Source organism: Ischnura elegans, chromosome 9 (assembly GCF_921293095.1).
Source record: "Ischnura elegans chromosome 9, ioIscEleg1.1, whole genome shotgun sequence".
NCBI lineage: Eukaryota > Metazoa > Arthropoda > Insecta > Odonata > Coenagrionidae > Ischnura > Ischnura elegans.
The window spans coordinates 65,991,572-66,016,024 of NC_060254.1; the positions used below are offsets into that span (position 1 = coordinate 65,991,572).

A 24,453-nucleotide genomic window follows, 5' to 3' on the forward strand; every position below is an offset into this window, starting at 1 on the left:
CTTGACTTTTGATACGATTGATGCAAGCTATAAGGAATCGTATTATAATACGGCGAATTTATAGTCCGTGCTACATTGAAATTAAAAACGCTGTTAATTTATAATACTGTTTAAAATTTATAATTACCTCCTTTTTATACGATACATGCCAGCTGTTAGGAATTGCATTGAAAGGTGGCGAATGTTAATGTCATGTTCATCGCCTTACCATACGTTTCCTAATAGCAAAGAAGAGAGTAGAGAATTTTTTGTATAACCTTTAAGCCTGTTTATTTTACTTGGATACCGTTAATGTTACTTTTGTTTAATAGCGTCACTATCACAACTTTCCTACCGGGGAGTTGCTCTATTTCGGTGCCATCTCCGTAGTTTGGGCTCTTCTTGTCAGAAATTACAATTCTCTGACGATGTGTAAGGCCTTTAATATGGTTTTTGCTCATGGCCACTCGAGCGAGACCTTGGACGGCGAGTTCAACGTTACGTTTGTCGGTCATCGCAGTGCGTTGAGCTCGCGAAATATCTAACGATCTCGACTGGGAGCGTAGACCCCCATTAGGCTTTACCGATTGGCGATTTTCATCTCCGACATTCTATGGATAAAATCCACCTTTTTTGCCGATGCATTGAAATTTGAAATGGCAAAAGTTGAAAGGGCAGACTTAAACCTACTCCACATACCCCAAGACCTTACCAACCCTTACCTAAATTCCTTCCTGATTATAGTATCCAAGTATTGGAATTCATTCCCCCTCTTAATAAAATGCTCCTCCAGCCCGAAATCTTTTCAGTGGAAATAGTACGAATACTGAAAACGGTACCACTGTTGTTTTGAAATGTAAGAGTCTTTGTGTTGATTAATTCGATTTTTGTCGAAAAATTCACAGAGAAAAAAATCATTCGTCTTGACCGGGATTCGAACCCGGATCCCTCGATTTCCGGCCGAGTGCTTTAGCCAGTTAAGCTACCGAGGCGTCATTCTCCCCTGTGGAAATTGGTGAAAGATCCGGGTTCGAATCCTGGTCAAAGCGAATGATTTTTTTCTCTGTGGATTTTTCGAACATTTGTGCATTGCAGGTGTCCCGTAAAGTTATCACCGTGGCTAGTCCCGGTATACTTAAATTAATTTGATTTTCGTTTTTACCTTTGTATTTAATTACTCTTATGTTTTATGTCAAGCTTATTTCATAATTATTGAGCAAAATGTTATCTGTATTTATGTTTTTTGCTCTTATGGTTTTCTCGTGGTATACATAAAACCATTCATTCATTCGTTCATCATCGAGTGTGGTCATCAAAAAAATATTCCAGCCACATTACGTAGGACCCTCAAGTACAGTGCTATTCTAGAGGATATTCATGCAAAAATTATACTAAATGATTTCTTTTCCTCATTGAACACGCAGTCGTTGGAATCCTTTAAGAATGTTTACGCTCTTTGAAAACACCATTCGTATTCCAAATTTGCACACCTTATTACTATTGAAAGTACTCGGACCAAGGTATTTCTAATACCTCCCATCTACCACCAGTTGTTACCGTACGCAGTTGTGGCGTTCGTCACTCAGTTTTTTAGTTATTCGATCGTGTAATTGATGTCCCTTGGAAAAAATATTATAACGCACCGCCTCAGGCGATAACGGAACCAGAGTCTTTATCTACCACTAGCAGGCCACCCGGCATTGTTCGGGAAAGACAGTACCGACAGTACCCGGAGGAGTGAGAAACTTAGAACTTGAAATTCACAATTGGTCACATACGAGGGGACTGCATAGAGGAGGCCCTATTCCATCCCATAGAAGGCTGATTTCTGTTACCACTTCAGTCACATTTTAATCGGTTTTCAAAAATTCCGCGGCGCGGTGATGAGTGCAATGAGATCCAACTTTTTTTTTTCAAATATTTTGCAGAATAATGTTGTAATTGCGAGGAATAGCATTGGCATAGCATAATAAATTTGGTAGATCACATCATCATTTGCATACATTTGCATTAAGACCCGTAACTATACGTTATTTCCCAGTGATTTCCAACTCTGATCAATTTTTCCGTCAGCGACACGAGCGGCGACCTTTATAAACGCATTTTAATGCGCGGTAGGTGACAACGCATTTAGAGGATCCACTTCTGTAATATTCGTGGTCACATATCAGGACTTTTAGGCATGCTGAACAGCAAACAATGGGAAAAACGATTTCCGTATTCCGCGCACGCGATCAGGTTATGCCCCGCTCCTCAACATTGATCGCTCTGTGTCCTGAAGTGTATAGACCAAAAACGTCATGTGAACTCATACCCCAGCAAAAAGGTATCTATCGAGAGGATTATGTAATTGTAAGTGTAGTATCCTTTGAGTTATGTTTTCCTTGTGATCGAGTAGAGAGGTGTGCCTACCCAGAAGGATGTCCAGCAAAAAAAGTCCTATGACGTGACAGACGTGACGTAAGAAATGGTTATGAGAAAACGACACGAAGACCGCGTCTGACGCATCTGAAAGTAGCACTGCTGGGTTTGAGAGCAAGAAATGCACATATGTTTTAACTTTGATCGCAATCCGTGCTTCCGTATGGAAACGTATAGCGGACAGACAAACAGACTTTTTTTTAATATAGATAACGCCCCTGCATAAAAAATCGGGCGCAGAATTCGTATGAAATCGTACCGACCAATAAATTACAAGACGTTTCTCGTAGAACAGGGTATCCCCAATGCCGCGGAAAGAAAAAAAGTAGTTGGGGGACGGGATTTCTTGGTAGAAACATATTTATAAGCAATGCTGTTTTTACATGAAGTATTGTAGTTATATGGCTGAATAAAAATTTAAGATTTTAAATTTGACTCGCTTTGTCGCTATGCACCGCACCGAGGAGCAGTTGAAGCCAGGATTAAGTCGTTCCAACCCTCCAAACTATTGATGGAAAAATCGATTTCGATGAAAATCGACTTTTAATGGTCGTAGATCTAGGAAAACGAAATTGAGTCATGATCTTCGAATTTCAATCCAAACACGACCTTTTAACTTCGAACTTGACCATTTCGTTTGATCTCAGCTGCAGTATATCGTCACCAGTCTCATGTGAAAAAATTGGTCAGAGGCCAGTCAAATTGGAGAGGCTTGCCCTCGATCATTAGGAAAGCATCTCAATCAGTTGATCTTTCTTAAAAATTTTAGTGTAGCCGAATGGTTCTGAGCGATGATCCCATGACTTTAATGTTGTGCATTTATAAATTTTTACCGCTGGTAATTTAATCATGCATTCTGAGTAAAAGATTTTTTCTACTTCTCGAATGTGTATTTTGAGCGTTTTACAATAAATAAAAAAACATGTTTTTGTGTGAACTGTATTTTTTAAATAACTGTCGATTCTTTCGATTAATCGATATTTTGCTTCAAATCTCGATTCTTGTTTGAAAGTCGAGCATTTCATTTCGATTAGAAATCGATTGGTCTAATAATCGAAATTTCACCATTACGACTGCAAGCATGGCCGACTCCGATGTATTTTAAATTGTTAAATGCGACAAATCGTATTTAGATGGAGTGCAACAATGGAGGCCCTTTCAAGATGGCCTGATGCTCAATTTATTGACTTCAATTAGGGAGGGGGCCATCAGCACTCTATTGTTTACAGTCAAATGATGAAAGCTCGCCATCGGCATCGATGATATGCATCTAATCGTTCGGAATCGAAATAATTGTATTAGAATATGTAGGGAGAGTGCAAAGATGGCTGTCACAAATAATTTCATTCAGAATGCCGCAACTTTGATTGCTCTCTCTTAATAAAATTGAATTATTTTTTCAGCGCAAATCGCAACCAAGACTATTAGAAAAAGCACTGAGTAATATGAAGTGGTATATTACCAAACAAAATGATAAATTTTGCTGACATTTAAATTTAATATTGCTTACTTAAGATGTATTAACTACGAATTGTGGTGTTTGGGAACTCGATCCAGCTTAACCCTATGGTGTGGCCACTCAAAGAATATGCTTATCCCGCGAATTCCTCGAAAAGTCATTGATCACAAATTGTATCTGCCAAGATTAGTCCTTTGCTTATTGCGCTCAAAGACTCTTTGTATTAATGTTCCTATGTAACATTGTATCTATGCTAATCCCTTTTCCCTGTTACTGTTATCGTCCGAATTCTATCATACATTCTCTATTTATGTCTGTATTAGTGCGCAACTTTATTTATATGCGTCGGAGTCGGACGGCATGGCTGAGATAAATGGGCCATAATTTGCTCGTCCTGATTTTTATCCATGTTGATTAGAGGCCTGAGATAAGCGCTCGAAAGGTTCCGCTGTGACTGAACAATTTGTTAGCAATTAAATTTCGAGCACTTTGTTGAAATAGTATTTGATTTTTTGATGAAAACTATTGGTGTCAAAGAGCAAAATGATGGTGCACTGAATGTAGGAAATACAATCCTTATGTTTTTAATTTTTTACCATATTTATCAGCCAACCGTTGGGCCATTGCATGTAACTAGCTTTCAGTGCACTAAGTCGCCGCGGCACATATCCCAAACAGTTTTTAGCTACCACAGGTGAGGAAATGTTGAAATCCATGTTAGAGGAATGTTGGGTAACCGAGTTGGATGAAGAAAGAAACTCGGTTCAACAAAGAGTGGAGGGGAAGACTATTCCGGAATTAAGAATAATATACGAGGATGTGTTATTTTGTAGGTGGTAGAAAAATATGCTTTTATCGAAGCCTATTTGCGCTGTTAGGTATATCACTGTTATCAAAAATAATGTTATTTTCGTAAATGTCTTTTGAGTTTTTCTACTTTTTCACTCCTAACAATTCAAATTTTCTCTCTCCGACAAATTAGCTTAGGAAGAAGTAATATATTTCTAAGGATTGGGAATATTATTGCATCATTCTCGTTCTCCTTAGTGTTTGTTACCTGATGTACTAAAACTGATTGAAGTGTCAGCATAAGAGTTCCATTGCGGGGATATCATTCACACAGTAGGCACATCATCAGCAGGAAGATGCTTGTTTTTTTTTCCATAAAAACTTGGGAATGGAAGAAGGGGTGGCAATATCGACAGTCAGTGGCGTATACAGGGGGGGTCTGGACCCCCTCCCCCGAAATATAAAACACAATTACTTTGCTTCATTAAAGAAAACAAAATATTAAAAAATCATGAATTTACAAAAGATTTCCTTGCCAAATGATGTTTTTTGATCATGAAAAGTGTTAAGATTAGTTTAAAACCCTCTAATTAGTACTCTGTTCTTCAAAAATTTTCCCCCGATTTTGGACCCTTCCTCCTTCCCTCCCCCCTCCCCCGAACGAAATTCCTGGCTACGCCACTGTCGACAGTGTTAAAGGTAGTCTAGGGCGTAAAACTTATCTTGGAGTACATCTGTGTCTATATAGCCAGTAAAACAGTGGGTTTGCCACAAATCCCGTTTTTAGCAATTGCTCGAATCCTTCATTGCAACATCCCAGAGACTGTTTGAGAAAAAGTTACTGAACAGAGACTCTGTCGAAGATGAGGAATGGAACGCATAATGTGCCGTCCGTCATCAAGTCACCTCGGATATTGTTTAACTCAAGAGATAATTTTTCTTATCGTGGGTATCTTACAGGGAGGGCTTAAAGAACGATAAAGCTATTGTTTAGCCATTGAGGATGACTAATTAATTTAGAATCTGTGGTTTATAGCCCTTCCTTTTTACAATATTCATTATATAACGAAATCAATCTTGTGCCGCTTCGTGAAATTGTGACTGCTTAACATCCACATGTGATGGCATAGCAACCGTAGGAGAATCAGAGATATTTGAAGGAAACTCCTGTGAACGCAGAAAGGGCATCGGCCAAGTATCAGATTGAAATAAGAATAAAACCAAGATATGAGCATGGATGAGGACAGTGGAAGCCAATACCTACGATAAACTAGGAAAACAAAAACCTTGATGCGGTGAAAGAACTCTGTTGCCTGAGAAGCCGTGTTTGCAGTGATGGAAAAATCACTATAAATGTTCTTAGTAGAAGACTCCTAATGGGAATGATTCGAAAGAGGAATATACGTAAATCTTAAGAATTCTCCTCCATGGCAGTGAAGCAAGGACAATGGCAGTAGTGGAGAAGAAGAACTTAATCAGCTATATGAGATTCGATGATCTGATAAAGGCATTTGTTGAAGGACAAGGGGATCGTAAAAAATGGGAAAAGGAGTCCCGAATAAAATATATGGAACAGTTATTAAAAGATGTGAAAGAAAAAATACTCAGGTGTGAAAAAATTAGCTAACAGTAAAATTAAGTGGAAAGCTCCTTCTAACCAATATCCAGGATTTTACCAGTAAGAATGATTAGTACTAACTCCAAGAAAGGATGACAAGACAAAATGTTTCAATTTCAGCATTTAACAATCTGCATAGCTCATGGTGGTGAAATTCTCCTGATTTTGAGTGGATTTTTGCCGGTATGTGTTCATAGTATTTCGTAATTAAATAATTTGTGATAATTAATTTCTATTTCGGCCGCGCAGAGAGAGCATACCTCTCAACCAAATCTGAAAGTGAATGTAAGTTTGTGCAATTGTTTGTGGGAGCATTCCACGAAAATAGGGGCAAAACTCGTCCAAATTAAAATAACTAATGTATCACCTAAACTATTATTTTGTGTGTCATTAAATTATATATATCAGAACGCATATCAATATTTCGTCTTAATTCAATTTTAATTCACTGTTATGGGCTTCTATATCAAGATACTGCGAAATTAACTGTAAGCTATCTGAGTGACAGTGTAATCCGATGTATATTTTTCCCCACTCTAAAGTTATGATGATAATTCTCGATGTTTGATTATCATGTTAATTTTTTCACACTATAACTTTTAAATTAAAAAGCGGGGTATGATATTATTTTTAATTGCTCAATTTTATGTTAATTTTGCCTTCTGGTCGACTCCATCGTCCCGTTCGTAACAAGATTATTTTTATATATTACAAAACCGCGTTAGGAATAGTTATTTACTTTCTGTGAGAAATTTTTAGCAAATTAATATAAATCCAGGTACTTGTGATCATCTTATATTTTACCATCCGTTCAAAAATAAACTGCACGAATAAAAAATGTGTAAAAATATCCCTTTATACTGGTGGAAGACTGCTGTGATTGAAATGTTGTTTTTATAGTTGATTGTGACTTCAGATGTTTCTCTGAAATAACATCGAAGGTTTTGTTCAAGAATATTGTGCGTCTTAAATGGTATGTAGTCGCTCGTAAAAATGTCATTGATCGCAAAGTCGTTTCTTTAGGTATGCACCCAGAGGTGAGCCCTATGACTGATCTTTAGGAGATGGATTGTGGCTTCCATGTCGTTGTATTTAGATCGTATTGCAGTGGATCTACGCGAGGAGTGCCTTGCTTCAGCAGGAATATTCTGGTCATAAGTGCCTTCAGATGCGCAGTGGAATTCCGGCAACTCTAATTCAATAATAAATTATCGCCGAGGACATTCCAAAAGATGAGCTGCGAGGTATCTTAAGATGAACAATGGGAAGATAACTCGTAAAAATTAGCGGATATAAATTGTTAATTAGGAAATGATAGTGGAGCAATTAGGAATTTTTCCGGAATCTGAAAGCCACAAAAAATGATTCTTCTGATAAATAGTCATAATGGAATTTATGAAATGTTAACTATAGATTCCGCTCTGAATGGTTCTGATAACCTTTGTGGTATCCTATTCTAAGAAAATATGGACTGGATAGTCCATATTTAGAACTGAAACTTGAAAATTGAGATGATGTTGGTGTTAGGTTGGAGGGATTGCCTTTTTTATGGAAAAGGAGATTTTTGGTTCTTCCTTGAGCAAAGAGCACACACTTCTTGAGACCGAATTATTATTTTTGCTACCTGTGACGCACATGCACACATACACCTGCTACCATTTTAAGCGCGAAATTTTGTTTTTGGAACGAGGAAGGAATTTCAGGAAGAAAAACAGCTCTTCTTTGAATACGTTTGAATGCAGAAGTTGGGAGAGGAGAATCTTGAAGTCATGAGTTGAATTTGGATAGCTAGAGGAAACAATGTTATTTGCGCTCAAAAGAAAATAGACCGTAAACGGATATTTTGAGTTTCCTTGAGTGAATTCGTAATTATTTGTTTTGGCTTCCGAATCCGTTTCGTTATCTTGTAACGTCAGGTCTAACGAAGTGTGAGCGATATAAAATTGAAAATAGGCGATGGCAAACAATTATGATCCCTGTTTATGGGATGAGTCTTTACTTTGACACAGTTTGCCATTATGTTGTAAGCATCGATTTTTTTCCTCCTCTGCTTTATGAAATATTGCGAAGTAGGTCTGTTCCCTTAGTAATTGATAGTCTACTGCATCCCTTGGACCTAAATTTTAACAGTAATTTCTTTACGATCCGATTCTTCATAGATAAATGTCGAATTTAGTCGGAATCTAAAACTTACCTCTCAAGTGCAAAATGTAAAAACAGATTTTTGTTCAAAAAATTCTTCTGCATTTATACAGTGAATCTTAAATTAAAAACAAAAATCATCGCCATCGCTCTATAAGTTATCTATTTGTAGAATGTTGCGCACAGAGCAATAGCACGTTGACAGCAGGTAGTGACGGGAAAAAAAACTTTTATTTCGGATGGACGTTACAAAAATCGTGCAAAGAAATGTTTTCATAAAAGTTTTTTTTTCACAATTTTTAAATTATTGCATTTTAGTTGAGCTTGGAAAGGCATACTATTTAGTTATTTATGTATATGGTATTCCTGAGCTCTAAATCTGACGGATTACATTTTCCGGAAGTTCAGATTTAAAAAAATGGAAATGTGAAATGAAATTTTGCCATTGCCATTGGTATCCAGCTCGTAAATTTCGTGAACTCCTTTTATCAAAGAACTGACGAATAACTTGAAGGAATGAAGCCATTTATTGAAAAAGGTTTTATCAAGTAATGAAGTAGAAGCCAAGCGCTTAGGAGCCCATTATATGGACTTGAAGCCGATCACAGAATTTGGTGAAAGCAATGTGTGACCACGTGATGTCATAAAAAACGATATTTACTCTTTTATATTCAGCAGTTGAAAACTGAGATGTTATCAGTGAACCGCATGGACCCAATTTTCTCAATTAAGGTGTTTTTCTAGCCGAATTATTCAATCCAAAGCACTTGGAATGTACAGGTAACTCAAACAGGGAACTCAGCGTCCAAGTACTCGGCGAAACTTATTTGTATGATAGACTTAATCTATCACTTATTATTACGCAAAGTTTTCTTTGAAATCGATGTAAACGTTGCAGAATATTAAGTATTGCCGTTAGGGGAGGTATTAGGCAATAAAGGCCATTGGGGGTTCTAAAATAATAGGATATAAAATGAAAATATTCCACTATCGCATGAGCGAAAATTAAAACGCTTTTTTCAAACGTTTAAATGCGTTGAAAATGTTTTTTCTGTCGAGGGGCCCATTTGTATCTCTTGTCCACCAGTAACTTTTTAATATCGTGCATTGAGAAAGCATTTCCTTAATGTTGCGCATATTCTCATGTACCTCGTGCCCTTTTGTTGGACATGCGTCTTGTTTTTTGCTTCGAAACAATTTCATAGGCGGCTTCTAGACGGGCGCCCGCGGCAGCCTTAATCGCGTTAGGCTTAATTTGCGTTTTTGCCTTGCAAATTCTCTCTCAAGTCTGATTTGGAGGACTCGATTACAAAGTGAATGGAGTCCTAGAGTGGACATTTTATTATCTGAGGTAACATACCTAAGCATGTCGAGACCAATGTGTCTGCCTAGCGAGCGTAGAAATACTACATTTTCTTATAAAATTGTGTTAAAAATGGGAAATATATTCTTCATTACCCATTTAAGTGAGAAAGAGACAGAAATAACCGATCAATGTGCTAGCGTAATCGGAAAACACCAGCGGAATTATATCTCTAAATGTCCCGAAAGAATTTTTTTTTCAAACATTTTCAGCTAGAATACTGAAAAAAGCATTTTCTAAATGTTCTACAAACGTTTCGTCTTTTCTAGGTGCCCTTCTCTACCAGAAAGTGACATCAGCTAAATTACATGCTTCATATCACGGATATAGTGAAAAACTTCCTTGCAATGTCTCCTGCTATGCAGTTAGGATCGGCAAGTTCAGAGATACGAAACAAATAGCACAAAAGCTAATAATAATATAATCTAATAAGTTTTTGAGAAACAACTGCCAATATCATAAGTAATTCATCTCTATCACCATGAGTAAATATTCGCAATCTATAGTTCGCTCAACATTATATGAATTATTTAGCTGGTCTTGCGATAAATTTTCCCTTGTGGCAGACTTAGTGCACCACGAATTTCGCGTGCAAGTTGAAAGAAGCCTACCTTTAAGGATAATAACAATGAAAAATAGCCACTTCCGATAGAACAGGAAGTGGATTACTGGTAATACATAACCTACAGCACTTGCGGAAACGTAACAGTCGGGCAATAGTTCATTGAAATCGGTGTTGCCGTTATACTCTGACATTCGAAGAAGCACCAATACCCTAAAGCTTGAAATATCCTATGTCATTTGTCAGTCGTATTTTACATCTTTTATTTATTTATCTCGATGTCGGTTTCTTATCATAAACAAACAAGCCCATCCAAATTTTTATTGGCAATTCTGCTATTTATTTTACTGCGTTTCTCCATTTGATAGACCTCGTTTTGCCGACACTCCAGCAAACGTTTTCAATTCCGATCCGGCCAAATATTTTATAATAAAACGGACGAATTAAAAAAAATTAATATGTTGGGTTAGACGGTGTTTTACTTTCAGAGAAGGCTTAAATTTAGGTAGAGGGTTATTCAATCCATTGCTGTTTCTCTTCCAAGTTAGACGAAAACTCTCTATGTAGTTGCGAAAATAACGGGTCCAGAGATGTGAGCATAAGTCTCTTTTGTTTATTTATCTCCTTAACGTCTATCTCTGTTATTTTGTTTGACTATATCCTTTTCATTATTAAATATTATAATTATAACGTTGTGCGGCAGCGTTAGGTATTCCCGAAATCGCCGCTTCCATTTCCCCCGTTCATAGCCTTGGATGTTCTCTGGATATTGAGCCGGAGATAGCTGTTGCCGATATCTGTTTTTGTCCAGAAAGAAGCCCGATATCGGGCAGGTGTGATCTAGATGGCCCATTAAAGAGCGATTTTGTGTCTCATTTTTCCCGCTGTGTCTGTGTGTGCGTTGGAACACCATTGTCTGTGTCCTTCGCATAGATAAGTGGAGGCGTCATCTGCCTTGCAGCGTGATTTTGAGCACGAAAATATATCACGCGCCTCCATTGTGCTCGTGTTGCCGCAAGAGGGCGCACTGGATGGAGAGGGAAGAAGTTCTTTGAACATCCCACTTAGCTGCTGCGTTCACTATTATTTTTTTACCCGTCGTTAGTGGCAGTTTCTGCTTACAATACAGCCCGCTAACACGCTTAAATGCGTGACAACTTGGGGGTACAGCAAGTTGTCACGCATTTAAGTCAAGTACCGCATATTCTCATGCACCACGCGCTCTTTTGTAAGACGTGCACCTTGTTTTTGGAGCTATGAATTAAGGAAAAATTAATTTCAAAAATGCATTCTTGCGTCGGGAATCCACTCGAGGTAAACGGCGATGACTGCAACAATGGCGGATGTCCCACCTCTGGGCGCCGCAACCGGCGAGAAAATATTTTTAAAGATGGTTAGTGTTTCCACGTCTTGATCTTGTTGATTGCATAGTCGGTGTTTTTCTTTCCTATCAATACGATTTAAAATGGAAATGTGTGGGTCACCCGCGCATCATCGTGTATGACGCGCACCCCGGTTTTAACATGAGAAATTACGGTAATACTTTCTGGTTGACCGATGATTAATGGAGATATTTGATTGAGGACGTGTTTAGTGTACCGACTTTCCATATAGTCGCAGGAAATTTATTTTAAAAAATACTTCTTGGTGGACATTGGGAAGTGAAATTTAGATTCGCGATTGCTGATACCGATCGAGTTGCAAACCTCGAATGCAGAGCGTTAAAAATATTTCTCAAAGGGAAAGGAATGCATCAACTGAAAGCCTGTGTAATTTAATGTTAGGTGGTTGTAGTTTATTTTATTTCATTACGAATGTAAGTCTTATTTCATATTATCAATAGGCTTATTTCATTGGGAGAAAGTTCATAAATTCTGATGCGGTTTCTCGTAGAAATTTTATTGTTCCTAAAGGCTGCTATGTTTAGCTTTCAATACTTCGGTTCTCGGGTTTACCCTCCTCTACCTCTTACCCTTCAGTCCCTCCACTACCTTGAAAAGCCTTAGGGCGGATAAGTATTAAAGCCTGAGGTCGTAGGGTAACCCCGTGTGGTTAATATTTTGCTACCGAAACCCCTGTATCTTCTTTGCTGTGAGGCACTTGAAAAAAAAACCTGCATACTCAACGAGTTGACTCTTAAAAATAATCTTGTCCGTGTGCTTTTTCCTTTTTCGGCCTAATCTTTTATCGTTTCGACCTTCTTAATTCTTTGCTCGCGTGACCTCGCGTCAGTTTTGCTCTGCTAGCGTCGCATAAACGCGTGAATTTGAGTTCTTTCCCCGTTCTGAAATAATCACGCGTTGAAAACGATGCGGGTGCGTCATGAGTCGCAAAAATACCCCGTGAAAGGCTGAGTTACAATCTCTCCCTGCTCACTGAATTCTTTTTTTCCAGAAACTCGTGGAGGTCATGGGGAAATGAGGGATTCATCGTATCGCGCCATCAAATTTGCGTCGATCTCTCTCTCAACATATTTGTAGCGAGGAGGAAAGGAGTGAAGATAGACGTTCTATTATTTGTCGCGTAAAACTTTTTGGTGTAAAAAATTAATTTTTGGAGTAGGTTTTTGTATGTGAAGACTTAAGTGCATGAGGTTTCATCTCGTTACCGAAGCTAATGACTATTAAATTACCGCTCATGGATGAACGAGGTTGAATTTCAATTTATTTATAGGTAGTATTTAATTAATAATTCATAGTTGTGCATGTATTGCTGATGGTGGGGAGAGAAAATGATACCTTTAAGTAAAAATCGAAATCATAAATGTGGGAGCCAAAACTTAAGTAAATTTTCAGATGAAGGTACACAGAGACAATTAAAAAAAACCTTTGTAATTGAGGAAACCTTGGTTATTTGTTTAGGGAAACCCTAGAAATTTTTGGGCTTGTTTCTAAGTTGCCTAAGAATTTTTTGCCCCTGCTTGGGCAAGGATTAAAAAATGTATATTATATAATAATGTTGCATAAAATTAATAATGTTGTGTGATAAATTTATAATAAATTGTATATTCCCATTATTGTTACTTGGTGTTATAAAATAAAGTTATAATGTACGAGAGGCTTGGTGTCAATATGAAGATTTTCCTCCAATAATTACGTCACCCAGAACGTTTGAATTTTAATACAGTTCTCAGCAAGGTAACAAAAATATGTATGTATCATGTATCCATCTCATCGAATTGAACTGCATAAATATTATGAGGTTGAATGAACTTCAGAAATCTGCAAAAATGAATGTTTGTCTGTTTTTTTTTTCAATTTCACTCACTGTCTGTACATCACAATTACACTAATTGTAAGTGCCTATAAATGGAAGGATATCATGGCAAACAATTGATCATTCTGAATTTGGCAATGTCTTGTTTTTCATGCCAGCAAATTAGTGCATTAACTGGAAACTTGATAAAGAATGATTTGTAATAAATGGAGTTAACGCTAAGTTTTTTGGTATTCCTGAAGCTTCTGTTGCTAATGGTAGCGATTCTCCTCTGATTCTGTCTGTAGGAGAGTCTTGGTGGGAACTCTAGGACTGCTATGCTGGCCACAGTCAGTCCTGCCAACATCCATGTGGAGGAAACATTGTCCACTCTGAGGTATGCTACACAAGCTGCCACCATTGTGAACCGTGTGCGAGTCAACGAGGGACATAATGATCGCCTTATAAGGTGAGAAGGGAGAAATATATAGCAGTAATAGGGTGGTTTCCTATTATTTTTTTATTGCCTAAATCGAAAGATTATTACTCCTGGAGTACGTATTTCGCGCTTTTAGATTTTTAAATGACGATATCTATTTTTCGCGATTAAATGAAAAGTGAAAAATTTCAAGCGCGCAAAAACGCGACGCGTAAGTAGGAAAGTCCGTGCGACGCATTTCTGGTTCCCCCTCTCTCCTTGTGAAGTGACCTTGATCGAGACTCTGAGCGCTGATAGGACGCAGGATGCTAGCGGATAGCTGAGTACCTTGCTGAATGGTAGCGCTTGGCTTAAAAAAGGTTTATTAATACCTTATCAAACGAAGAAAACTTTCCGACCTTAGCCAGTTTTAATAGGTGATTATTAAGACATGTTTCCCTGAGCTCTGTGCCTCATGCATGCATTGGTAACCTCAGACGATGTATAACTCCTATCCTCTCGTGTAGAAACTAGGTCCCTGTTACGTCACGCGGAGTGGAATCGCATGGGCGCCAATCTGGCCTTTTTCAAATGAGGATAAAATTTGACCCTTGCCATTCGTCTAAACCTGTATTTCAAAAACCAAATAATTTGTGTATTATGAATACACTAATGGTGGGTAACGAATCGCAATCAATGCCTTTCGTTTTCTTTGATGAAGGAAACTACCCTATGGAGAGTACAACTGCCCTGAAAAAATATTGGTGAAGCATGTAAATCCACTTAGGGAAGAGATGTTCTCCCAGTTCTAAATATATGTGTGCTCATGTTACTGTGTAGGAACTCCATGTTGGTTTCCTTGGTTTTTCATTGGTTTGTTTCACTATCTTTTCTGGACAACTTCTTATATCTGACTCAATAAGTTTAAAAAATGAAATCAATGAAATCAAACTGGACTCAGAAAATCATTACTTAGAACACTTACCACACAGCCCATAGAATCAAAATTATTCTATTCAGTGCAGCCAACATGAATTTCCCATATAAATTTCATGCCAACTGAAAATGATTATCATAAAATTTTTGAAGGCGAATCAGCCTTAAATGCTTGGTTTCAAATCAAATACCAATCTTATAAAGGCATAAATAAAGAATAAAGGCATCTTATTATTTTGATTATTATTATTAATCAAATAGTTATGACTTTTCAAGTATGCAGAGCAAGATTTAAAAAAAAACCTCATGTCAGGAAAATACTAATAAAGGAAGTGGATCACTGTTTTGTCATATGTTTCTGTATAAAATTATTTCATTTTGCTGGTGAATTAAATCTAATAAATCCTATTTAGAGTCAATTCTACTTTGGAGCATTTTCAAACCTCCATTAGTAACATTTGAGAAATAACTGTTGACTTGCTTGTGATGAAACCTTACTGAGTTATCCACAATTGCTTTCATAGTGTGAAAATCCTGCAGAGGATTCCATGATTTGCCTTGACCATGGGCACATATTCTCATTTCAATTACTGACTCTGTTATTTCCCCAGCAGCACGACAGTGGCTGCATTTAATTGATATTCTTGTTGAAATGTTTGCAAAAACAAGCATAAGATATAAGGAACTGGTGACTTCTCTCGGATGCCTGATAAGCTGCCGAACAAGAGTTGAACGTAGATCCTCCAAGTGCTTCTGAAGTACAACAGGGTTCCCACTCAACCGTGAAAACCTTAAAACCGTGAATAAGCCGTGAATTTCGTCAACCGTGAAAAAACCTGGAAATAGCCGTGAAATTTGCTGTAAAACCTTAAAAACCTCTCAGACTTGATTGTAGATCTACGATTGACGGATCAAAAGAAAAATCGATTTGTCGATCATATTTCAAGGTCAGTCACTCGCAAACACAGTCCATGCATTGATCTGCACACGTATATTCAAAGCGCAAATATTGGTCCACGTGCCATGACGACACACAGACCTTAAGGCTGTGATAGGAGGACCGTTAACCAAAGTGACCATTAACCCTGGTGAGAAATCAGACACCTTTTCACTTCCCTGCCACCCTCCATTTTCCCACTCACAACCTTTATCCGGCCTTAAATTTTGCTTACGATAGGCGACGTCATAAGAGCTCTTTCATTGCTGCATTTGCATTCTCGGCGTTTGTCGCATTTCCTATATATTTTTAGGCAACGTGCGGCCGGTGATTGCTATGTGATCAATATTTTTTCCTAAAATGGCTTATCAACTGACCGTGAATTTGACGCAATTCAGACCGTGAAAACCTGGAAAAAACCATGAATTTTATAATTTAGTTTGAGTGGGAACCCTGTACAACTTTTGGGGTTCTAAGTTCAATAGGGTAGTTTCCTTCATCAAAGAAACCGAAAGGCATTGATTGCGATTTGTTACCCACAATGACTGTATTCATAATATACAAATTATTTTGTTTTAGAAATACCGGTTTAGACGAATGGCAATGGTCCATTTTTATCCTCATTTGAAAAGGGCCAGATTGGCGCCCATGCAAAGCCACTCCACGTGACGTCACAGGGAGCTAGTTTCTATAGGAGAAGATAGGAGTTATACATCGTCTGAGATTACCAATGCATGCATGAGGCGCAGAGCTCAGGGAAACATGTCTTAATAATCACCTATTAAAACTGGCTAAGGTCGGAAAGTTTTCTTCGTTTGATAAGGTATTAATAAACCTTTTTTAAGCCAAGCGCTACCAGACAGCAAGGTACTCAGCTACCTTCTAGCATCCTGCATCCTATCAGCGCTCAGAGCCTCGATCAAGGTCACCTCACAAGGCGGGAGGGGGAACCAGAAATACGTCACACGGAGAGATTTCCTTACCCGTCGCGTTTTCGCGTGCTTGAAAATTTTCACTTTTCATTTAATCGCGAAAAATAGATATCGTCATTTAAAAATCTAAAAGCGTGAAATACGTACTCCAGGAGTAATAATCTTCCGATACAGGCAATAAAAAAGTAATAGGAAACCACCCTATTCCAGTGCTGTGTATTTAAATGAGTAGTTCTCTGGTGAATTTTTCAACTTCTTCTTGAAGGGTTTGGAATAGTTATTGCATTAGTGCTTGTTGTTTTTTTCTTCAGGGAGCTGAGGGCGGAGATAGAGCGGCTGAGGGCATTGAGGATGGACTGTGAGCACCAGCGCCGCATCCAGCCGCGCCGCATCATTCCCCCCTCCACAAGGAATGCATGTGTGGGCTCTGAGGAGTTTGGTGTGGATGCACCGGTGCCTGCTAGTTTGGAGGTGTCTCTGAGTGAGGTTGAAGCCTTGAGACAGAGGCTCAAGAACACTGAGGACCAGCTTGCCAAAGCTGAAAAGTAAGGGAGCTTTCTTTATTTTGTTGCACTGGCTCTTTACACCCTAAGGTGAGCCATACACATTGCAGTAAACCAGGGATACCTGTGCAGTTGATCTATGCAGGGCTGAACCAGGAAATGAGTGTCACCTTCAGTCTTTGAAACTGATAGGCAGGTGTAAGGTGTGTGAGTGAACTAGTGGCATGTTTCAAAATTATTGGTGATTTGGAATTATGTATCACCATAAAAGCCGACTACGAGAAGAATTTTTTGCAAGAAGTTCTGTTCTTTTTGCTTTAAGTAAATGCGTTATAATGAAATTTGCTGTGTTCCCCTGGGAAATATGAATCGCAAGATTGATTAATTTATAGAACACCCTTTATAACAAGTAAGGTGTGTGTTCTGTCAACTTTGTAATATATGGTATGATTTTTGTGTGAAAATGACCTTTTTACGATCTCACTTGGCAGATCAACTCAACCTGGTAAGGGTTGCGTATCCTACTGCTGCGTAGGAAATATAGTATACTTGAATTTGCACATTTAAGATATCAGTTTTGTGCTATGTGGTTCTTAAGTTATTAAAAATAACATACTTATAATCCCATTGTTTATGATGTAAATGCCACTGACTTATTCTTTTAGCTTGAATTACCCTTCAAATTGAATGACAATTATGTGTCATTATTCGTTACCTATTGACATGGCTAATACGTTATGAGGGTTTTACCAAAAGTAAGGTTCACAATGATCTACAATGTTGATGGAAGGTGCTAGGCTAAATCCCACAACAGTGCCGTGTGCAGTGGTTCCCCTACTCTCAAGGCTGCTCGTCTACGATTCACTATGTCGCTCTTTGTTGGCTTTGCAACCGTAAACAATGGAAGTGTGATCACTGTTCCCGCCAAGTTTTAGGTTCGAGCAGTAATCCGATTTCTCCATGCTATGATGGGATTCATCAGCAACTGACTGAAGTTTATGGTGAAGGGTGCATGTCCGTTTAGCACGTCTGCAAATGGTGCAGGGCTTTTGCTGAGGGCGCAGGGAAGTTCACGATGAAGAACAGGGTGGAAGACTTCTGTTTTCGAATGCGATTGTCCTGAAGATCAACGGTAAGCTGCTCGAAGATCGGAGGGTCAGTGTCCGTGAACTTGTTGAATGCATTCCTGAAGCTTTCCGCGGCACAATTGGGTAGTTTCCCTCATCAAATAAAATGAAAGGCATTGATTGCGATTCGTTACCCACCATTAGTGTATTCATAATATACAAATTATTTGGTTTTAGAAATCCCAGTTTATACGAATGTTAATGGTCAATTTTATCCTCATTTGAAAAAGGCCAGATTGGTGCCCATGCGATGCCACTTTGTGCAACAAAATGACTGAAACAGCTTAAAAGTGTGTTTCACTTAATAACAAGTATATTCAAGTGTCTAATTTGATTCAGATCATATTTATATTGATTTATAAAAGTTTCAATGCACTTCTTTTCATGAATCCCATTTACCTCATTGTTAAAGTGGTCAATTTTTTCTATTCACGCAGGACATGGGCAGAACGAATTGCAGAAGCTGAGAAGTGTAAGAGTGCTGAAATTGCCTTTCTGCGCCGCAGAGGATTAGCTGTTTGCCTTAGCAGTAAGGAAGAATCCAGCACCTTGAGTTCAGATACTACAGTTCAGAAGACTGCATGCCTCATCAACCTGTCCCCTGACCCAGGACTGAGTGGCACACTGCTATACATTCTTCCCCCCGGAAATGTACGCATTGGTCGTTTACCCAATACGCCTGAAAGCTCAGATGAGTCACTGATGGCTGATATCTTATTGGACGGTCCATTGGTGGGAGTTGATCATTGGTAAGAGAATGAGATGTATTACTTATTAAGTAAAAAAATTCTGTGTTAAAGTACATTTTTATTTTTCCTGTGACCAAAGGGCCCGGCAAATTTCTTTATAAATATGCCTAGTATTTCATCCAATTGACACTACTTTTTATCATAGTAGGAATATGATCCTGTGATGCATATCTTTGTAAGAACAATTGACAGTGCTTTCACGGGTGATTTCTTAAAGTTTTTATTCCTCAGAATGGAGCCTAAAATATTTTACCGAAGTGATGCTGGGATCTTTAATAAATCACATTATCGTTTGTGCATATTCTCCCGTACATTAAAATATCAAACAAGTTATCCTTGAATCAGATAGTGGCATCCAAAGAGATAAGGCAGCTGTGAAAACCTTACTAGGTTTCAAATTTATTCTCTGATACATTACATTCAAATAATGTAAGAATTCTTCGGTATTCCCAATCATGGTCTCTATTTCATGTAATTTTATTTTATTTTGTTGAGTCCTTCATAAAACGTGGTCGTACTCATCTTTAATTTATCTGAGAATTATCAAAGTTTTTTTTTATTAAATGTTAGCAAATAAATTCCAATTAAGTTAAGCCTAAAACCTTATCATTTGTGAAACATTTGCATGCCTTTTACATGAGTTCAAATGGATGAAATTTTAATCCATACTTGTCATTTTACTAAACATACCTTTATATCCTTTCATGCTTAATATTTAGAAATATGTAGGATTACATCAAGGCAATAAAGTCTCTAGGCTGGGAATCTATGTATTTTTATCTGTATTATCGTATCTGTGATCTTGGTGGTGATTTTTGGGCATTTTGGTCTAACGTACATTTTCTTAACATTAATTTCTTTTTATACAAATCTCAAAAAATTGAAAAAAAGCGTGTAAAAGTTGCAGTGATCATTTCAAATAATTTTATAGTGTGGTCATTATTATTGTGCTATGAAAAGGAATATTTTGAAACTGATTTTATAACCTACTTCACTGTGACAAAACCATTTAAAATAATTCTAGCATAAGTTTCATTGGTAAATTTGTGTGAATCATCATTATTTTGTGCCCATGTCTTTTCTGGGGACTGATTTAGGCATGCAACTGATGCTCATGTGAATTAAAATATCACATTTTGTGTGAAAAAATTTATAAACCTAAAAATTGGTGAATGAAATAAAATAACTTTGTTTTATTCCGCACTTTATTTTAAATAGTACGACCCGGGTTTCAACACTTAGTCTTATCATCAGGATAACACTATGTTGAAACCCGGGTCGTACTATTTAAAATAAAGTGTGGAATGAAACAAAGTTATTTTATTTCATTCAACAATGAAACAATTCCACAGAATAACGCATGAGACCATGTCTTATACTAAAAATTGGTTGTATCATCTCCTTTTGGACAGCGTTATTGAGAACAATGGAGGAAAGTTGACCTTGCATCCAGGTGCCATAGATTCTTGTGATACCTATCTGAATGGACATTCAGTATCCAGTGATAAATCAATATCTCTCCAGCATGGTGACCGCCTTGTCATCGGTGGAAATCATTTCTTTCTGGTCAACAATCCATCAGAATTGAAGTCAGCTGCAATTGAGAAGTCCAGAAATAGATTCGTGGACTTTGAGTTTGCAAGGCAGGAGCTGAAGCAAGTTCAGGAAGAAAGGTGGGTTGAAATGAGCCGTGCTCTTCTTTACAAACAAATACATCTTGCTATAAATGTGTTATGTATTCATGTCTTATCTTTTATTAAATTGCAACTTTATATACTGATATGGTCTCAAATTCCTAAGTACATATTTATCTGCACTCAGTTTCTTACATCACTTCTCACTACTTGACACGTCTAACAACTTTGCACTTTTCTTTCTTGCCTCCACTATGAAGGCAATTTGCAGGTTTGTATTTGTGCTAGTCATGTATCACTCATTGATGCTTTTTGATCCTATTTAGCTCTTCTATATTGATTGAGGTGATAATTTCACTTCCCTATAATCCAGATTAACCCGTGAGCTGGAAGAGGCCAAACTGAATGCTGTGAAGGAATTGCAGAGGGCCAATGAAGAAGCAGAGGACAAGCTACATCAACAAAGACTGGCTTTCGAGAAGCAAATCAGCAATCTGGGTCACACACTTGTAAGTCTGTCACTTCACTTAAATGCTAATTAACTTGTATTGTGTTGATGTACTATCCTTCATCTGCATTGATATGAGCTTATCTCAGCATCAATTCTGTATGCCTGCATGTCATTCATCATTATGGCCTTTGAAGCTTAAAACTTATTAAGTTATACATATCAAACTACATTAAAAAATCAACACTAAGTATATTAATACAGAAATTTGGGAATTCTTATTTTGGCCCAGGTCTATGGTAAAAAATATTCCTTTTCCAATTTTTTTGCCCTACGTATGAAGTATTCCACCAACAAGTTGCATGGCCGTTTTTTCCCTAATCAACACTATGAGTCTCCAGGTGTCTTCACATGCCTTCTTAAAATGTCTCCATTTGGCTACTGTTTTCTGTTTGAAGTGATATCACATTTTACATGTCCTGGTAAACTTACTCTTAGTGGTTTGTAGTGACTTCTCATGTTCTGAATACTTGCATTGCAATTTTTTGTTGTTCTTTCTGTTCAGTGAAGCAGAAGTTCATGTTTATCTTAACTGCAGTATCAATACATATTTTAAAAATTGGGGGTAAAGTATTTATGTCATATTTTTACTATTCATGAAGGATAAAATTACATTGTGGAATAATGTTTTGTGTAGGTAGTGCCTTATTATTGCTCTTAATTTTAGAAGAAGTCTTCTGAGTGTATTGATGTGAAATTAATGGGGAGACAGCATTTGTCAATATGGTCCCTGTAGCGTTCAAATCAGTGCGCACTACCGCCGAAAGGCAGCACCGCCTGGAGGGAGACAGGCGGAGGTCCCTTGGTGCCAGCGGGGTAACAGGACCCTAGCGATTTTGCACCCTTATCTGAGAGTAGCATATTCGACTATTTTCTGAGTGCGACACACTTGTATTCGTGCCTCAATAATGGGATTCATTTTTCCAGTTACATAGGGCGTAGTTATTTCGCTCGAGATAACCCTTAAAGACCCTAAAGTCCCCTTGTGTGTTACATATTTCAGTTATTAATTCATCTCTTGTGATTCTAGTGTACCGGGACTAACATCAGTGATAACTTTAGGGTGTCACCTGCAATGTACAAATGTGAGAAATTCTAAAGAGGAAAAATCATTCACCTTGAACAGGATTCAAACTCAGAACCCTCGATTTCTGGCCAAGTGCGTTTGCCAGTTAAGCTACCAAGGCATCAATCACCTCTGTGTAAATTTAGCCAGAAAAGACTATCTTGCCTGGTTAAGTCCACAAATTTCCACAGAGAGGGTTGATACCTCGGTAGCTTAACTGACTAAAAGCTCTTGGCCGGAAATCGAGGGATCCAGGGTCGAATCGAGCCGTCAAGGAGAATGATTTTACCTCTATGGAATTTCGCACATTATCTCTTGTGATTGATTCATGTCATTTTGTGTCGTCATATCCTGATGGATGAAGTACCAGTGATTATTTTCATATTACTCCTTTTCTCTCCATGTGATGCCTGCGTTGAAGGTTCAGCAGAAGGAGATGCTGGAGCGAGTGGAGAAGGCGAAAGGTGAACTAGAGCACCAGAAAACGGCCCTTGAAGCTGAGCTACAGCGTGGACTGGAGAGGAAGAAAGCCTTGGCTGACAAAGCAGCCACCACCCCTGATATTAGTCCCTATACATCTAATTTCCTTCAAGTGGGTATATGTGACCTTTTTGTTTCAATTTTGTGTGGTCTTGCACCTTGTGGTCTTAAGAGGAAAAAACTAGTTCAGGAGTTACAAACTAGAATGTTTGAAATGAAAATACACAACCTTAGTAACTTTTTACGGGAAAATTATTTATTGATACGACGCGTTTTGACGCTGAGACATCATTCTCAAGTACCGTACTTATTCTCAAGAACCAGGTACTTGAGAATGACGCCTCAGCGTCGAAACGCGTCATACCAATAAATAATTTTCCAGTGAAAAGTTACCAAGGTTGTGTATTTTCATTTCAACGTGGATCACTAGAATGTTTCTTCCATCCTTTGTAATTGTAATAATAATACATTAAATTTGGCCTGTGATTTGCACAACACAAATGTAGGACACATTATGTAAAGGTTATAAATACACAAAACATAAATTATTTTCAAAGAAATTCTTTTACATGATAGAATAAATTATCAAGCAAAAATGCACGTAGTTCGCATTTAAATAGAGGCATTATTTTATACCTTTAATTTCCATAGTTTTTTACAGAGTAAGAGACCCATATGTTGTGGGGCATGCATGTGGGGTTGTATGCAGTTGCTATTGACTCCTGCCATCAAGTGACCCCTTTATTTTACCCCTTATTGTTATTGGTACAAGTCTAGTTTTCTGTGACTTTACTTTACCAAATATCTTGGTTAGTTTGCAATGTAATTAGCTAGTCCTTGTTTAATAGTGATAATCATGTGATCCTGGAGTGCTCAATTTTACAACACCTGTACCTCATAGGTTATAGGCTTTGGTAAAGGTGTAAAATAGCAGGAAACAAAAAGGTTCATTTGTAATATCTTGCATAAGATTGAAAGGAAAGGGAGTACACTATAATCCAACATTTCTTCACTCTAGGGGTCAAAGAATTGCATGGATTATTTTATGAAAATCTTGAAAGGTCTTTCATGGTTTCTGCTATGGAAATTACAGCTTATTTTTTCCCATTTTTTTGCAAGGGAATTATCTTTCAATTGAGTTTTCTCAATTTTTAGTATTATATGTGTGATGCCTTTTTTCAGAATCTGCAGGATGTGTTAAATTGCACAGAGGTGGCAGATGATGAGATGATCAACTCAAGCTTTCGAGTAACTGAGGAGGAGAGCAGGAAAGAGGAAGGAGTCAGTTTGCATGAGATGCAGCTAATGGTGAAGGAAGCAAGTGGCCTCTGCAGGGATCACAACTTAGCCTATGTATGTTTCATCGAATAATAATAATAATAATAATAATAATAATCTTTATTGGTCAATAGTATTCATTAGATACACAGACCTCGTCACAGATGAAATTCAATTGCACATACATATAGAATGTACAAGAAAAGATAGTCGCAGTTCATAGGCAGTGTACAATTAATAAAAATAATAAAAATAAATGAAATATAATAGAAAGTATATGAATATATTAGAATACAATATCACATGTGTTAAGAGTAAAATATTCACTGACAGAATACAATGGCTGTGAGGCTAGCC

General features: G+C 37.7%; 1 protein-coding gene across 1 annotated transcript in view; it reads left to right on the forward strand.

Annotated features, from left to right (window-relative positions):
• LOC124165131 (kinesin-like protein KIF14) overlaps positions 1 to 24,453 on the forward strand; it is a 115,210-nt gene that overhangs the window by 85,636 nt on the left and 5,121 nt on the right. Inside the window, exons 9-15 of the mRNA XM_046542437.1 lie at positions 13,837 to 13,997; positions 17,063 to 17,296; positions 18,819 to 19,130; positions 20,543 to 20,803; positions 21,138 to 21,273; positions 22,760 to 22,930; positions 24,001 to 24,171. Of these exons, the coding sequence (XP_046398393.1) occupies positions 13,837 to 13,997; positions 17,063 to 17,296; positions 18,819 to 19,130; positions 20,543 to 20,803; positions 21,138 to 21,273; positions 22,760 to 22,930; positions 24,001 to 24,171 (1,446 nt within the window). The remainder of the gene's footprint in view (positions 1 to 13,836; positions 13,998 to 17,062; positions 17,297 to 18,818; positions 19,131 to 20,542; positions 20,804 to 21,137; positions 21,274 to 22,759; positions 22,931 to 24,000; positions 24,172 to 24,453) is intronic.